The sequence below is a fragment of the Hyla sarda genome, chromosome 5 (genome assembly GCF_029499605.1).
Source record: "Hyla sarda isolate aHylSar1 chromosome 5, aHylSar1.hap1, whole genome shotgun sequence".
NCBI lineage: Eukaryota > Metazoa > Chordata > Amphibia > Anura > Hylidae > Hyla > Hyla sarda.
In genome coordinates this window covers 209,761,719-209,778,678 of record NC_079193.1, presented here as the reverse complement: position 1 = coordinate 209,778,678, position 16,960 = coordinate 209,761,719, and the positions used below count along the sequence as shown (strand labels likewise).

The 16,960-nt window shown below is 39.3% G+C and overlaps 1 protein-coding gene and 1 long non-coding RNA gene across 4 annotated transcripts in view; one reads left to right on the top strand and one right to left on the bottom strand.

Moving 5' to 3' along the window:
* GMDS (GDP-mannose 4,6-dehydratase) overlaps window positions 1–16,960 on the bottom strand; it is a 716,505-nt gene that overhangs the window by 570,215 nt on the left and 129,330 nt on the right. For 2 of the 3 annotated variants that reach the window (XM_056521038.1, XM_056521041.1), the window contains exon 3: window positions 4,645–4,689. In XM_056521038.1, the coding sequence (XP_056377013.1) occupies window positions 4,645–4,689 (45 nt within the window). Of the gene's footprint in view, window positions 1–4,644; window positions 4,690–11,441; window positions 11,533–16,960 lie in introns of those variants that run through there. The other variant, XM_056521039.1, reaches the window with a different exon arrangement.
* Window positions 10,728–16,644, top strand: LOC130273752 (uncharacterized). The gene is made up of 3 exons (XR_008844112.1): window positions 10,728–11,026; window positions 15,588–15,733; window positions 16,486–16,644. It is a non-coding gene; the product is annotated as an uncharacterized LOC130273752 (long non-coding RNA).

The window sequence follows — 16,960 nt, the reverse complement described above, 5'->3', positions numbered from 1 at the left end:
AACGCACCAGGACGTACATTTACGTCCTAAGCATAACCGTGGGCATCGGAGCGATGCCCGTGTCATGCGCGGCTAATCCCGGCTGCCGATCTCGCGGGCGTCCGCCATTAACCCCTCAGGTGCCGGGATCAATACAGATCCCGGCATCTGCGGCGGTTCGCGATTTAAATGAACGATCGGATCGCCCGCAGCGCTGCTGCGGGGATCCGATCATTCATAACGCCGCACGGAGGTCCCCTCACCTTCCTCCGTGCGGCTCCCGGCGTCTCCTGCTCTGGTCTGTGATCGAGCAGACCAGAGCAGGAGATGACCGATAATACTGATCTGTTCTATGTCCTATACATAGAACAGATCAGTATTAGCAATCATGGTATTGCTATGAATAGTCCCCTATGGGGACTATTCAAGTGTAAAAAAAAATGTAAAAAAATGTAAAAGTAAAAGTAAAAAAAAAGTGAAAAATCCCCTCCCCCAATAAAAAAGTAAAACGTCCGTTTTTTCCTATTTTACCCCCAAAAAGCGTAAAAAACATTTTTTATAGACATATTTGGTATCGCCGCGTGCGTAAATGTCCGAACTATTAAAATAAAATGTTAATGATCCCGTACGGTGAACGGCGTGAACGAAAAAAAAATTAAAAAGTCCAAAATTCCTACTTTTTTAATACATTTTATTAAAAAAAAAATTATAAAAAATGTATTAAAAGTTTTTTATATGCAAATGTGGTATCAAAAAAAAGTACAGATCATGGCGCAAAAAATGAGCCCCCATACCGCCACTTATACGGAAAAATAAAAAAGCTAGAGGTCATCAAAATAAAGGGATTATAAACGTACTAATTTGGTTAAAAAGTTTGTGATTTTTTTTAAGCGCAACAATAATATAAAAGTATATAATAATGGGTATCATTTTAATCGTATTGACCCTCAGAATAAAGAACACACGTCACTTTTACCATAAATTGTACGGCGTGAAAACAAAACCTTCCAAAATTAGCAAAATTGCGTTTTTCGTTTTAATTTCCCCACAAAAATAGTGTTTTTTGGTTGCGCCATACATTTTATGATATAATGAGTGATGTCATTACAAAGGACAACTGGTCGCGCAAAAAACAAGCCCTCATACTAGTCTGTGGATGAAAATATAAAAGTTATGATTTTTAGAAGGCGAGGAGGAAAAAATGAAAACGTAAAAATTAAATTGTCTGAGTCCTTAAGGCCAAAATGGGCTGAGTCCTTAAGGGGTTAAAGTCTTCCAGTACTTATCAGCTGTGTGGTTCTTTCCAGTCTGACCAAAGTGCTCTCTCTGCTGCTACTTCTGTCCCTGTCAGGAATGGTCAAGATCATCAAAGGTTTACTGTGGTGATTTGCATATGCTCTGGACAGATCCTGACATGGACAGTGATAGCACTGTGGTCAGACTGAAGAGAACTATACAACTGCCTCTGGAGCATACAGCAGCTGATAAGTACTGGAAGGATTAAGATTTCGAAAAAAAAAAAATTCAGTAAGGCAGTAAGGACTAAAGAACATGGAATCTGCAGTACTAAAAATGTGATATCACTTCTAGATGCATAATCCATGTGGTTTTGGGTTACCTGATGCGAATTAGCCCCATTGAGTGAGGCTATAATCCATGATCGAGTTAGCCACGAGTCTGTAGTGGACTTTTCTGAGAGAAAAATCAGTTGTGTGAACACACAACAGTGTAGCTCTGATAAATGTATGCCTCTGAGCTACCATAGTGCACTGCTCTGTACACCTGCAGTCTAGCACTAGAACTTCCCAATCTGCTAATAAAATAATCATGTAAGTAAAAGATGTAGTGAGGCATGCGAAATCACCTCCCTTATATTTAATTAAATGAAAATGCTTACAACTGGCTTTGAAAACAGGGTAGGCTTTAAATTAATAAAATGCACTTTAAAAGGGGTATTCCAGGATCTTTTTTTATTTGACTAAGCTACAGGGGCTGTAAAGTTAGTGTAGTTCATAATAGAGTGTCTATATATAGTATATGTGTGTGACGGTGGTCTCACAATTCTTCTGTGATTTACGCTTCAATATTTATTTTTAACAGCATACAAAATTACTCAGGTCTCAGGATTTCCCAGGTTGAAGTGGCCAAGACCTGATATCACTAGTCAGGTGTGCAAAGGGAGCCTGGATGCCAGGATGGGAGAGAGATCATTTTGCAACAGCTGTAGGCACCCTGGTTAGAAAACCCTTGTCTTTGGAATGGGCTGTAGCTCATATACGTTTCATTGGGTGGGGATGCTGATGTGTGGGAGGGAGGAAATTGACCTCACTTTTACAAACAAGGAACTATGGGATGTGTAGTTTGAGAGAACGAACCCTAAGTTCACAAAAAAAAAAAGATAGCCACAGTGTTACAGTAATCTCACAGCATAGCCAATTAGCCCCAAGATATGCACAGATATTTCCTAAGCATGTCCATTACTGTCTGCCAGGTACATATTAAAATCATCTTATGGTGAATAACCCCTTTAAGGGTGTATTCACACGTACAGTATCTTGCACATATTTCATTTGCAGGATTTGAAGCTGCAGCTGTGATACTGTGTTAAAGAAGATGTCGAGTGGACAAAAACGTAGGCCCTATCCGCAATCTACTTTATGGGGCCCTGGCTCTGCTTCACTAGAAAGACCAGCTCGAAGCTGGTGAAAACAAGCCCCCTCTATTCATCTCTATGGCAGAGGCGGTGTGTCTCTGCCTCTCCCATGGAAATGATTAGAGAAGCAGTGTTTCGAACAGTTGATGTGATGGGTATGAAACATCAGAGAAACGTCTTCATCCTGTGGATAGGGGATAAGTTTATGTCCACTATACATCTTCTTTAAGTCATTTAGTTTATATTATCCTCTGCAGCTTCAAATCCTGAACATCAAATATTTGCAGGATACTGTACATCTGAATACACCCTAAATTAATTTCAGCGACACAAGTGTATGTCTCTTCAATTGCCCTCAGCTTTACCTTATATTTACTATTTTGTTACTTCTTTTTTAACACATTCTCCAGTAGAGAAGACTCTGCTGAATCTGCTGTTCTGACAGTGCCCATTCAAATTTGCAGCACTTCCTGGTCTTCATATTAACAGAAGGAAATTCCTACTCAACCAATATGTCGCTGCAGTGGTGACCCTCTCAGCCGCATGGGCACTTATGTTAACACTGAGACAGGAAGTAAAGTAAACTAGATTTTGAACTTTCTTGATTTAAATAATGTATGTCTTTATTATTTCTGCTTTTTAAGGGGTTAAGTTCTAGACTGATCAGGTTAAGTCATTAAATGTCGTAGATCTTAAAAGGCCCCATAAAAGTTTGATACATAAAATGAGAATGCTTGGGTGGGTACCACAGGGGGTCAACACTGAGCCCTATTCTCTGTAATATATTACAGTAATGCCATATTGCAGATTATGCTAAACAGTGTGAAGTAGTTAAAGTGCTACATGTATATTGGAATGCATTAATGGGGTACTCAAGTCGGAAAAAAAAAAAAAAAAAGAAGAAAATTTCCAAATGAACTGGTACCAGAAAGTTAAACAGATTTGTAAATTACTTCTATTTTAAAATATTAATTCTTTCAGTACTTATCAGCTGCTGTAGGCGCCACAGGAAGTTGTATTTCTTTCTGGAGTTCTTTCTAGTCTGACCACAGTGCTCTCTGCTGACACCTCTGTCCGTATCAGGAACTGCCGAGAGGACAAGTAAATCCCTAGAGCAAACCTCTCCTGCTTTGGACAGTTCCTGAGAGCACTGTGGTTAGACTGGAAAGGACAACTCAACTTCCCCTGGACAATACTGCAGCTGATAAGCACTGGAAGGATTCCGATTTTTTTAATAGAAGTAATTTACAAATCTGTATAAAACTTTCTGGCACCAGTTCATTTGAAAAAAATTATTTTCCACTGGAGTACCCCTTTAAGGGATTACACTCTAAGGGTACAGTGAATTTTGGCCTTGCTGACACAAATTTTATTTTTGCTATTTTATGTCATTTGTATTTCATTTTATTTGCCTTTTATTTTGCTATCCACAAAGCCATACGAGTAAGAGGGCTTGTTTTTGACCCCTATAAACTTATTCATATTGATTATCTTGATTTAAACTTCTAGCATAAAATAACATTTAGCAGCATATATGCTACATACTAAAAGGATAAATAAGGGGAAACAATAAGAATAAATTTAATAAAATGACACACACACACACATATGTATGTATGAGTGTGTGTGTTTTTGTTGCTAGTGCAATTATCAAATAAAAGTGACTTCATTGGGAACATGTTTTTTTTAAGTGCTGCATTACATCATAAATTATTCTGTAATTTTTTTCTACAGCTCTGGCCTGTGCAGGTTGCTGCTTATCTGACCTTGCGGGAAATGTACGGAGCAGTAATACCCTGAGGAGACAAGGGAATCCACTAGCGGACCCTCACTGATAAATAGTACAATAAGCTGGCGTGATTACAGGCCATGTTGCACATTCTTTTTGGAAGCTTTGATTTGTTATCTGGACTTGGAATGGAAAATACAGAGAAAGGACAGCAACAGAGGAAGTTCTGTAGGCTGCTGCATACAAGTGATTTCATCAGCCTGTACTAACTCTAGTCACTTACCTCGTAGCCCTTTTCCAGTAGAAACTCAGCCAAATAAGAGCCATCCTAGAAAAAGAGGAAAAAAAGAAAAAAGATGAACATTTGTGAGAAATGTGCAGAGGCACTGTATGGGAACTGATATTATGTAATACAGTGATATAGAAATCGTACTGCAGAAAGGTGCGCACACTCTCTGCCAACTAAAATGTTTAACCACATGCTGAGCTGCAGATATTCAGAAGCTAGATCTCCAGGGAAGACACAGTTAACAACTTAAAACAAACCTGAACCTGGTTTTACTGATCAGAGCTGCCCAAGATAAAATATGGGTTTTGTGGCTTTCGCTAGTTTCTAGCAGGGTCCAGGGATGCAGTTACCTAGCCAGACCTGCTGTAAAGCACAGATTAAACATTTCAACTCTGCTCTTTTTTTGAAGAGGGAAATAATAAAATATATTCCCTTTGCTCTTTTTTTCTGTTTAGCCAGAAACGAGGTCTATGTATAAAACACAGATAAAGACTTTTACCAAGTTTAATAAAATATATATAGGGTATTTAATAGATACAACTATTCAGTGACTCCCATGTAGGTAAGACTGTAGTATATAAAGGTTGGCAATGGTACCACAATGGTAGATTTCTTTTCGATAGATTTATTTCTCAAGAACAACGTTTCGGCTTTTCCTTCCAGACTTTATCAAGCATGGGGACGAAGCGGCCAAAGCAAATATAAGTCTACTCGCTTCAACTGCATTTATTTTCTACTGCCCATTTTTTGTGAGATTTAAAGAAGCTTAAATACAACAATGTAAAATACAATAACAAACAAAATGTAGTCAAGAAGGTTGAGTGGAATAGGGGGATCATTAACAGAAAATGGATATATGTCCATTAAAGATGCAACTAATGATTATTTTCCTAACCAATTAGTTGGCAGATTATTGTTGTGATTAATCGACTAATCGAATAATAATGACCATAGTGGATTACAAGATAATTGGTGAGTTAGATTAGGGAGGGTGTTATTGAGGGGAGGGGATCAGACTAAAGGTCTTCCTGTGTTTTAGATAAGGAATGCATTGTGTGTTAAGAGAGTTTGTGAGGTCGGCTAGATGCTGAGTTTTGCGGAGGAGTAGTTTTATTATATTTAAAGATGTATTATTCTTTTCAGTATAATTTCATTTACTTGAAGATCATGTGTGGGCCCCCTCTTCACTAAAAAGGCTGCCGAGGACCACAGTTGCATATATACATAGTGATAATCGCTAAATGTATGTGAACTTTAAAAATGGGCCGACCAACTAATCCACCAACCGATAAATCGATTATGAAAATAGTTGACAACATTAGTTGCCAATTAATCGGTTAGTGGTTTCAGCCCTAATGAACATGTTACTTTGCATGGACAAAACATTCCAAAAACCACCAAAAAAAAACAAACTCTAAACCGTACACAGAAACTTAGTATACAGTAAATTTTATCAATTATAACAAAGGATTTTTTTGAAACATTTACCGGTAATTCACTGCCTGGACCCCACCGATAAAACTTTTCACTAAGATTTGTCAAACTTCTAGTAATCCTCAAGTACAGCGGTCCCTCAAGTTACAATATTAATCAGTTCCAGGACGACCATTCTATGTTGAAACCATTGTATGTTGAGACCATAACTCTATGGAAACCTGGTAATTGGTTCTAAAGCCTCCAAAATGTCATCCAAAAATGGGAAAAAGTGAGGATTAAAGAAAAACAAGTAGATATCTAATACAGATAAAGCAAATCCTTACATATAAAAGTAAGAAATAGCTGCTAGAAGCTGTAAATCACTGTCTATGTAGAGGACAGAAGCTTCTTCAGGGTATTGTACATTACATACAGTGTCCTTAAAAAGTAAAATGGAGCCGCCCTTACATGGTGTCCAAAGGAGCAGCTAACTCTGGCATAGGTTAAGAGTAGTACAGAAGATGTAATACCTCCCTGTACTGTAGGGGGCGTTACCAGAAAGGAATTCAGTGCATACGCTTCAGTAATACATGTGTGTTTTACCAGTGAATGCCCATTTTGATTGTTCAGTTCTTCCAGCCATTGACATGTTTCGCAGATCTTGACTGTCCATAGCATTGTTGAGTCTGGTTCAAGTTCAAGTTAGTCATAAAACAGGTAGTTCAGACAGGACAACGCATTTCAAAGGAACATCCTTCTTCAGGTCTTTGAAGCCTTTGATGTTCCTTTAAAACACGTTGTCCTGTCTGAACTACCTGTTTTATGACTTAATAAATACAGTATCTGTTCATACTATCCTCGGGTGTGCGCCTCTCAGCCTATTATCCGATTTTTTGCCTTGGTACGTAGGAACCTCGCCAGGTTGTCCCAGTACCAGCTGAATTCTCTTGATTGTAAGTTGAGGAATCACTATATTCTATTGTGATCAAGCTCCATGCACAGGTGTTTCCTTAACCCCTTAACGACAATGGACGTAAATGTATGCCATGGTGACGTGGTACTTAGCGCACCATGACGTACATTTACGCGCCGCCATATCACGAGCACCGGAGCGGTGCTCGCGTCATGCCCGGCAGGTTCGGGCTGCGATCGTGCAGATGTCCGTCATTAACCCCTCAGATGCCGTGATCAATACAGTGTGGTACTTTGAATGGATGATCGGAACACCCGCAGTGCTGCTGCGGTCATCCGATCATCCAGCATGGCGGCCGGAGGTCCCCTCACCTTGCTCCGGCCGTCTCCCGGGGTCTTCTGCTCTGGTCTGAGATCGAGCAGACCAGAGCAGAAGATGACCGATAATACTGAGCAGTGAGGTCTTTTACATAGCCCTGAACAGTATTAGCAATCAAATGATTGCTATGAATAGTCCCCTATGGGAACATAAAAAGTGTAAAAAAAAATAAAAAAGTAAAAAAATGAAAAATAAAAAATAAAAAAGTAAAAAAAAGTTAAACCTAAGCAAAAGTGGTACTGATAAAAACTACAGATCGTGGAGCAAAAAATTAGCCCTCATATCACCCCATATACAGAAAATTGAGAAAGTTATAGGTGGTCAAAATAGGGCAATTTCAAACATACTAATTTTGGTAAAATGGTTTGAGATTTTTTTTTAAGCGGTACAATTATAGAAAAGCATATAATCATGGGTATCATTTTAATCAGATTGACCCACAGAATAAAGAAAACATGTCATTTTTACCGGAAAGTGTACAGCATGAAAACCAAACCTTCCAAAATTTGCTAAATGGCGGTTTTCTTTTCAATTTTCCCACATAAATAATATTTGTTTGGTTGCGCCGTACATTTTATGGTAAAATAAGTGATGTAATTACAAAGTACAATTGGTGACGCAAAACACAAGCCCTCATATGGGTCTGTGGATGGAAATATAAAAGAGTTATGATTTTTAGAAGGCGAGGAGGAAAAAACAGAAATGCAAAAATTAAATTGGTCTGGTCCTTAAGGCCAAAATGGGCCTGGTCCTTAACCCCTTAAGGACTTAGCCCATTTTGGCCTTAAGGACTCAGACAATTAAATTTTTACGTTTTCATTTTTTCCTCCTCGCCTTCTAAAAATCATAACTCTTTTATATTTTCATCCACAGACTAGTATGAGGGCTTGTTTTTTGCGCGACCAGTTGTCCTTTGTAATGACATCACTCATTATATCATAAAATGTATGGCCCAACCAAAAAACACTATTTTTGTGGGGAAATTAAAACGAAAAACGCAATTTTGCTAATTTTGGAAGGTTTTGTTTTCACGCCGTACAATTTCTGGTAAAAATGACATGTGTTCTTTATTCTGAGGGTCAATACGATTAAAATGATACCCATTATTATATACTTTTATATTATTGTTGCGCTTAAAAAAAATCACAAACTTTTTAACCAAATTAGTACGTTTATAATCCCTTTATTTTGATGACCTATAACTTTTTTATTTTTCCGTATAAGCGGCGGTATGGGGGCTCATTTTTTGCGCCATGATCTGTACTTTTTTTTGATACCACATTTGTATATAAAAAACTTTTAATACATTTTTTATAATTTTTTTTTTAATAAAATGTATTAAAAAAGTAGGAATTTTGGACTTTTTAAATTTTTTTTCATTCACGCCGTTCACCGTACGGGATCATTAACATTTTATTTTAATAGTTCGGACATTTACGCACGCGGCGATACCAAATATGTCTATAAAAAATGTTTTTTACGCTTTTTGGGGGTAAAATAGGAAAAAACGGACGTTTTACTTTTTTATTGGGGGAGGGGATTTTTCACTTTTTTTTTACTTTTACTTTTACATTTTTTTACATTTTTTTTTACACTTGAATAGTCCCCATAGGGGACTATTCATAGCAATACCATGATTGCTAATACTGATCTGTTCTATGTATAGGACATAGAACAGATCAGTATTATCGGTCATCTCCTGCTCTGGTCTGCTCGATCACAGACCAGAGCAGGAGACGCCGGGAGCCGCACGGCGGAAGGTGAGGGGACCTCCGTGCGGCGTTATGAATGATCGGATCCCCGCAGCAGCGCTGCGGGCGATCCGATTGTTCATTTTAATCGCGAACTGCCGCAGATGCCGGGATCTGTATTGATCCCGGCACCTGAGGGGTTAATGGCGGACGCCCGCGAGATCGCGGGCGTCGGCCATTGCCGGCGGGTCCCTGGCTGCGATCAGCAGCCGGGATCAGCCGCGCATGACACGGGCATCGCTCCGATGCCCGCGGTTATGCTTAGGACGTAAATGTACGTCCTGGTGCGTTAAGTACCACCTCACCAGGACGTACATTTACGTCCTGCGTCCTTAAGGGGTTAAGGGGTTAACTGCTATAGTCTTAAATAGAGAGGGCCATGCTTGCGCACAGCAACTTCTCAAAAATAAGAAAGTATTCAACAGGAGAATGACAACGTAATGTAAGTGAAGTTAAAATGAAAATCTAAAGCAAAATATTGTATTTATGTACTAAGATACGGTATTTAAAAACAGAAAAAAAAATAGAAAGTGAAAGGGAAGGAAGGAATGAAAGGGGGGGGGGGGGGGGGAGGAAGGAAGGACTTGTTTACTACATGTACTGTATTTTTATAGTGCCAAATAGCACAAGTCAATCTAACCAATGAATGCCAAAAGGACAATTATGGCATAAAGGTCTGACTGAATGAGCTGTTCCAAAAGACGTCTGTTAAAGGGGTACTCCGGTGGAAAACAATTTAATTTAAATCAACTGGTGCCAGAAAGTTAAACAGATTTGGAAATGACTTCTATAAAAAAAATCTTAATCCTTCCAGTACTTATCAGCTGCTGTTTATTACAGAGAGTTCATTTCTTTTTGAATTTCTTTTCTGTCTGACCACGGTGCTCTCTGCTGACACCTCTGTCCATGTCAGGAACTGTCCAGAGCAGGATAGGTTTGCTATGGGGATTTTCTCCTACTTTGACGACACGTCTGTGCATTTTAGGAACTGTCCAGAGAGCACTGTGGTCAGACAGAAAAGAACTTTCTCTGTAATAAACAGTAGCTGATAAGTACTGGAAGGATTAAGATTTTTTTTTACAGAATTTATAAATCTATAACTTTCTGGCACCAGTTGATTTAAAATAAATTGTTTTCCACTGGAGTACCCCTTTAACCTCCTTTTGGTATAATGAAAGTCATATTAGTCAAAAACGTGATGGCTACAAAACAACCAAGTAATATCTGAGCAGAGTTTTGCATTTATTTAAAGAGTTAGATCAAAGCAGTTAGCTTAGTTGACTATACACAATTACATTTTCACATTAGAAGTCCCAAGTCACCTCATTTTTAGGTAAATTAGAAAAATGCATTGCTTTATAGTCTATCCTTGGAAATACAAATATTAAACTGTAGAAGTGCTTAAGCCATAGGGTAAAAGGGGAGAGGAAGAGCTGTGTGGATTTAATACACTGATGTGAAACAGACCTGACCAGGATTGAACCCTGTCAATAAGGTCTTGTTCTTCTCACCCAAGCTATTTCTCAGACTTTCCAACCACACTGGAACATTATGAACTAGCAGTGGCACTTGCTTCCTCACTACTTCCTTTCCAGGTCTATCGAGTGATAGGCCCGGGATTTGCAATGAGATGGAAACAGGCAGCAAGTGCTACTAGTGTCTGGCCGACGTACAGCACAGCTGATTTACTGTCTGGCAATGCAACACACACCAAGCAGCCTGATGTGGAACTTTGCCGGCACCCATAGGCCACAATTTTGTACTGGGTATCAGTTTTCAAAAAGGGCACAGCAATGCGGGCATTGTCGATGCCTATAATCGAAGCATTGACTCCAGTTTCTTGCCTGTGCCAAAAGCCAGTAATGAAATCAGGGAAGGAGGAACATTCCAGTAGTGCTAGATGTGATAAAGTACACAGGTTTGTTTGTCCAGAGCTAAAGTTCTCTTTTCCGCAAAGACTATCAACTTTGATGATGTTTGACCATATATATTAAGCCAAGGTGGGTGTGCATGTATTCACTAATTTAAGGTAAACACTTTCAACTTGCTGACCTAGAGAAGAAAAAAGGAGCTCAGGAGGAGGGGAAAGGATTTTAACATATGAAAGTCCAAAGTCTAGTGCTGAAATACTTTTTCTATTCCAGTTCTCAATTATAAATTCTTATGTATTCTTCAAGGGAATGTGCCACCTAGGGTATTTAACTAAACTGTATTTTTTTTTTTTATTGTACATTAGTATGGGGGCAGCCATATTCCACTAAGTTGTGTGCCAATCAGCTTCTCCTGGTAGGTTCTCCTCAAACAATAATAGGGGTGTAACTGTACTAACTGACCCCGTCGGATGTCTTTCTTTTCTTCTGCCTCATGGCACTGTTGTGCGCTTTCAGACAGTCTAAAAGACTTTGGGGGAGATTTATCAAAACCTGTACAGAGGAAAAGTTGCCCAGTTGCCCATAGCAACCAATCAGATCGCTTCCTTCACTTTGCAGAGGCCTTGTTAAAAATGAAAGAAGCGATCTGATTGGTTGCTGTGGGCAACTGAGCAACTTTTCCTCTGTACAGGTTTTGATAAATCTCCCCCTTTGTCACTCGTGGACTGTTATTTACAGTTGCTGTTGGCTTCTACTCTATGCGTAATGATGATAGTTGCGCTGTGACCTGCAGGACCACAGACATCTCCAAAGAAACAGGCTCAAATTAAAATAGAAATAGATCTGATATGGCCCATAGTGCTTCAGGCATATCCAGAGAGAAAGCTGTTCGCACAGGTCAATGCTGAATACACTGTTATAATGTTGATTGCTGTTTTTTTTATACTATATTCCAAACCAAAGCATCCAAACATCTGGGGCTCTTATTCAGAGAGTAATGGCATTTTGAACGAGCTCAATAGCCCAATAGTTCATCCACATCTATGGCAGTGGGTGATACATCTGTTTATGGTACAATGAAAGTTTGTTGTTGTAAAGTTTACATTTATCAAAGAACTGAGTGTGTTTCGGGGTATTTTAACTTCCTTCCTCAGCTGTATCTTCATGCTGAAATGTTGCTCCTTTTATAGAGGTTTCGTCCTCCTCAAATAACAGGAGAGAAATAAGATGTGGTGGGGTTTGTTAGTAAAAAAAACAGACTCAGAAGTTTAAAACTTGCTATTTTCATCAGAATACAGCAAGACTAAATAGGATAGAAATATGCCAGGGATAAATTAGGATACAGTAAACAATGGACTCTTACCATGTCTCTTACACATAAAATATTAATTTTCTTCACACCCTAAGACATTAGATCAATTATAGTAAGTATAAACATATCAAATGTATTAAAGTTATATAGTGGACATAATGGATTTAATTTTCTATTGTCCATTAATGATCTAAAATAAAAATAATAAAAAAATAATATATATATATATATATATATATATATATATATATGTGTGTGTGTGTAAGAATTCAATGACCAGATGATTCTGAGACATTGTTAGAGTGCATTCTTTACTATATCCTTAAAGGGGTATTCCGGTGATCTCCCTGCAGCACCGACATTATATGCAGGGACTGCATCTCTAGTTTCGGAAACCTCCAGGTTTCAGGGACTGGGGATGTGACATCACGCCACGCCCCCTCCATTCATGTCTATGGGAGGGGGCGTGCCCAGCCCAGTCCCAGAAACCTGGAGGTTTCCGAAACTGGAGATTCAGCCCCCACATAGAATGCGGGTGCTGCAGGGAGATCGCGTGGTGGGGTCTCACCAGCGGCCAAACCCACCCAACAACGCCCCCCCCCCACGATCAGACACCTTATCCCCTATCCTTTGGATAGGGGATAAAATATTTTTGCCCGGAATACCCCTTTAATTATTTTTATTCCATTTACTTTTGCTGTAATGTGAAAATATCAAGTTTTAATCTTTTGGACCCAAGTCCGGGTTTTACTGACAACCCCCACATCATCTTACCTCTCTTCTGTTATTTGAGGAGGAAGGTACCTCCATAAAAAGGAGCCAACATTTAACATGGAAGTACTGGTGGGAAAATTGGTTAAGAATACCCCAAAACATGTTCAGTCCTTTGATAAGTTTATACATTACAACAACGGACAAAAGACATCCCACTTACTGCCACAGATGTGGATACTTTTGGGCTATTGAGCCATTTCAAAATGTCACTACTCTCTGAATAAGAGGAAATTCTTGGCAAACTAAAGTCCCAAATGTTTGGATGCTTTGGTTTGCAAAATAGCACACAGAAAGCAACAACATCATCATAACAGCATAGATGACATTGACCTGTGAGAGAAGCTGTCTCTTTGGCCACACCGGATCTATTACTATTCCTACATTCATTCCAAGGAAGGCCCTTTTTACATGGTCTGTGGTACTGCAGGTCACAGCGGACTATTTTGCATTACACATGCGCCAAAAGGAGAAGCCAAAAACAACCATAAATAATGGTCTATGAGTGACAGTGACCTTTAAACTGACTGAAATCGCACAATGGAACTATGAGGCAGAAGAAAAGTAAGATGTCCGGTGCGGTTCATAAGTACAGTTACACTCCTATTACTGTTTGAGAAGAGACAAGAATAGGGGAGCCCCCTATATCAGCCAGCAGAGATTGTAGGTACATGTAAATGTTAAGTGATAAGTCTTTAGTATGATTCAAAGAGCATCAGATAAACACAAACTGTATGTGCTTAAATGAGCATTGTCAGATTCAAAAACATTTTATATGTTGTACATCTTGGCAGAACATTAACCTTTCTAATAAACAATATACTAGGGAACCCTATACCCTCCAGAACATAATCCATTCTGGCTTCACCTTCATCTTCATCTTTTTCCATGAGAAAGCACAGGCAGGGACAAACTCTAGTAAGTGAGGGTGGGACTTGCACTCCTCTGTGCTCACTCCTGTCCTATCAGACTGCAGCATGAAAACAGAGAGAAGGGGGTTACACAGCAGCCTACAGCGATTGGATGAAGAGATCCAGAACAAACCAGCAGATCAGGGAGGAAGAGGAGTCATGCAGAGTGAGGACATGCCCCCTTTAGAGCACAAAATGGCAAAACAAGTGAAGAGATAGAAGGTATTTGTGAGACAAATGGATTAAAGTCTTTGGAAAACGGATGAGCCTTTAATGTTATCCGTTTGCATCAGTTTTTTCAATCTGTTTTTGATCCGTGTTTACTTCTGAGCATGCTCAGAACGAAAAGTTTTTTTTTTTATTAGCTGAACAATAACGGATCCAAACAGAAAACATCCGTTTGCATCAGTTATTGTCCGTTTTTTTACAGTCCATTTTTATTTTTGACAGGAGAAGAACGGGACGGGTCTAGACGGCCGTGTCAACGCAGCCGAAGGTTGTTTTAATTATGGAATAGTGTTCTCAGAATGTTCTTATACTGTTTCAAGAAGGATCATTTATCCATCACCCAGTGTCATTAATCATGTATGGTCAGATTAAACAATTGTAACAGCCAATATAGACTATAATGTGTATGTCTGCAAAATTATTGTTCATCAGACAATGGTCAGTAAAAGGTTGTTTAAATGGGCACTATCATCAACTTTTTTTTGATATGTTGTAGTACATATATACTACAACATATCTCTAATATATTTTCATTATTATTATTTTTTTATTAAAATGTTTAAATTAACGTTTGAAAACCGGCCACTAGGGGTCTCTCTCCTAGTGGCCGGCTGCAGGCTGGCGTGACGTCACGCCGGAATTCGGACTGATGCCAGCCAGGCATCGGTCCTAATTCAATCAGCCTGCGCTCGCTCCCCCCTGTCTGATTGGCTCCCTGGCCTCAGACGCCGGCCACTCCTCCCGCAGCATGACGCTGATACGGCCTCTGCACGCCGCTGATGCTGCTGGACTCTGCAGTTTGTACGTATGGGGCTCAGGGTTTCAACACGGGGGTTGCGGGGATCGGGGTGTCAACACGGGGGGGGGGGGGCGGCAGCTTAACGCTGGAGGGAACAGGGTATCGTCGTGCTGCACCCATGGCCCTAACTTATTGCTTTCAACACAGGGTGCCTCCAGCTGTTTCCTCACTACAACTCCCAGCATGCCCTGACAGCCAACAGATGTCAGGGCAAGCTGGGAGTTGTAGTTGTGAAACAGCTGGAGGCACCCTGTATAGTAAACTAAGGGCGGAAGTGCCGTTCCCAGCAGGCATCAGTGACGTCTGCCTGCTGGGAAAGTCTGCCTAGTAGTGAGCACGCTACCAGGCAGACAAAAAGACTTTTTTTAATATAGTTAAAAAAAATATATAAAGCAGGGTGGAGGTTAGGGAGAGATGGGAAATAGGCAGGGACAGAAAAAAAAATATATAGGATGGTGGGAACTACCCTTTAAACCTTCTATATAATGTGGCTACCTTTATTTAAAAAAAAAAAAAGAATACAAAAACTTCAAACAATTGGGATGAAAAGTGACAACTGCATGCTAACCCTTATCACCTATCATCAGTACCTGACCTCACTAAGTGTCCTGGGGTTGAATGACTAGAAATAAAAGCAACAGACAGACTGAAAGGAGTACGACTATGGAACAATGGAAAAGAAGGCAACAAGCAGTCTGCAAGTACTATTGCAAACTACTTCAAGAAAGGAAAGGTATCAATTTGCATTCAATTTACATTATGCATTCATTTTAGGTTATTGCAGTTTTGATAGCCTTATTACTCTTAAACAATCCATACGGTCTGTCCTAACATATGTCTTACTGCACATAGCATAACATTACACATATACTATATACATATATAGTAGTGAACCAGGCTATATAAACAAAAAAAGTTTAAGATTTTGTTCACCAAAAAAAAAAAAAAAAGTTTCTTGGCATAATAAAAGGCACATTTAAGAGCACTGGTGGGAATGGTTTCTGCTCAGAAGCGAGAACAAGCAGCACAGTATCACGATTAGAAAAAGGTTCATAACACACATTTTATTGACTGGCTGTAAAAAGAAAACAAATGCAGCCTTATTCTTAAGCTCTGCGCTTACTCTCTTGGAGCATGTAACGTAGCAGTAATACAGATATATAATATTTCAAAATACTGGCATCACCAAAGTTCATATAAGTTTGCTCAATCCATATTGCTTTAATTCAGAGGACATAAACCCTGGAGTCAGTTCAGGAAGGCCAAGGGGGAATAAAAGAAAAAAGAAAGCCATTGCATGTCCTTTTACAAAGAAGTCTTTTAAGTGTCGAGGTACATTACATTAACAAAAGTGAAAAGTCCTCACTTTCCCTATTTGCTGCTCCAAATCACTTGGACACAGATAAATTTTGCTAACTTTATAAGCTGTGGAGAGATTTAACACCAAGCACAAGTTTTTACACATTATATTCTTTAAATTCACAGGGTTTCCAACAGATCTCGGCTTTCTTAAATAGCCGTTCAGAAATGACTCCACATCCCGGAAACTACAGGAAATACTCAGGAAACCTCCCAGTCTCATTTATTCCTTCCCTCTTTCTGCCTACAGTTTCAAAAGTAGTTTTGATCAGGTTAATAACAAAGTGTCCGAGTCAAACAGTGTACTGTAGTGTTCTTGTTTTAGGTTTTATGCCATGCCAAAAAAGAAATGACTTCATTACGTTACCTTCAGAAAGCTGTCATTGAAGTGATTCTGCACAGCAAGAATGCCATTGAATAACATACATTTATTGCTAAATTGTATATATTGGGCAATTTGTTTCAGTGAATGCCCATAAAACAAAAAGGAGTGGAAAACAGCTTTTTAATTGTGTTGTAAATCTTCTGCATACAGCCCAGCCAGCTTATGTGATCCATCAATACGCACTGCAGTGTATTGGCCTGTAGGGATATGTTACAG